A 971-nucleotide genomic window follows, 5' to 3' on the forward strand; every position below is an offset into this window, starting at 1 on the left:
ATTCAGCTTTGGCAAGGTGTCCATTGGATCGCCTTTTATATCCCGAATAATTCGAAATTTATCTGGTAGGTCCTGAAAGACGGGTCGGATTTTCTGTGCGACTGGTTTATACTTTTTAGTTACCAGTACCTCCCTTGTCGCAGGATGTTCACCCTCCACTTCGCTCGGTTGCGCTTTACCGTCATGGTTATATATTGTATTCATCATGGTTTCCACTGTAGACACGGTGCCCGATTCTTGACTTTGCTTAGAATAATATTTTTCTAAGTAGTTTACCAGAACCGTACTAGCCGCCTTGTCTGTCATCTTTTCTTTTTCATGTTTTAAGTATTTTGTAAGATACGAATTCCTAGTCTCTTCTTCAGAGAATTGATCGTCCATTGGTAAGGCGTACGATAGGACTTTATATCCTCCCGCACCATCTTCTTCAAAAGCTATCGCAACTTCTCCTTGATCTTTTTCAATCAAATCATCGAGGGTTGAAAAACTTTCTCAGTTTTCGGTTGAAGATCCTCTTCAGTGTGCATTTTCATCATTACTGGTGGTTTTCCTCTGTCAAAAGTGGGTAACATTGCTCTTCTGCCAGAGTTTGGATCCGTTATGGTTACCGTCTGTCCTCCGTCCGTAGAGTTTACGACCACGCTCCCTGTTAACACGTCAAAGGGCCTGCCCAATAGTACTTTATAGGCTGGGTCCCATATTACATGCACTTGCAGGTAAATCGTAATTCCTCCGAAGTTAAATGGAACATTTTTGGCGAGACCAAGGGTCTTTTCCACAGTTCTATTCGCACTTTGCATTTGAATGGTTATATCAGGATCCCAAGGGACTGCTAATTTCTTAGCAACCTCCGCATCCATTGATACAATTTGTGAGCCACCATCCAACAAGCTCTCTACTTGACCAAACTTATTAATTACTGGATATATCGATTTTAAAGCATGGGACTCTTTAGATACGTAAATCTCCTT

General features: G+C 41.6%; 1 protein-coding gene across 1 annotated transcript; it reads right to left on the reverse strand.

Annotated features, from left to right (window-relative positions):
* Window positions 1-464: 464 nt before the first annotated feature.
* On the reverse strand, window positions 465-860 carry LACBIDRAFT_315727 (uncharacterized protein; the record flags this gene model as incomplete). The annotated part of the gene is made up of 1 exon (XM_001878456.1): window positions 465-860. One exon carries the CDS (start codon window positions 858-860, stop codon window positions 465-467), a length of 396 nt encoding a protein of 131 aa, XP_001878491.1.
* Between the last annotated feature and the right edge of the window lie 111 nt (window positions 861-971).

The sequence above is a fragment of the Laccaria bicolor genome, genomic scaffold, assembly GCF_000143565.1.
Source record: "Laccaria bicolor S238N-H82 LACBIscaffold_6 genomic scaffold, whole genome shotgun sequence".
NCBI classification, from domain to species: domain Eukaryota; kingdom Fungi; phylum Basidiomycota; class Agaricomycetes; order Agaricales; family Hydnangiaceae; genus Laccaria; species Laccaria bicolor.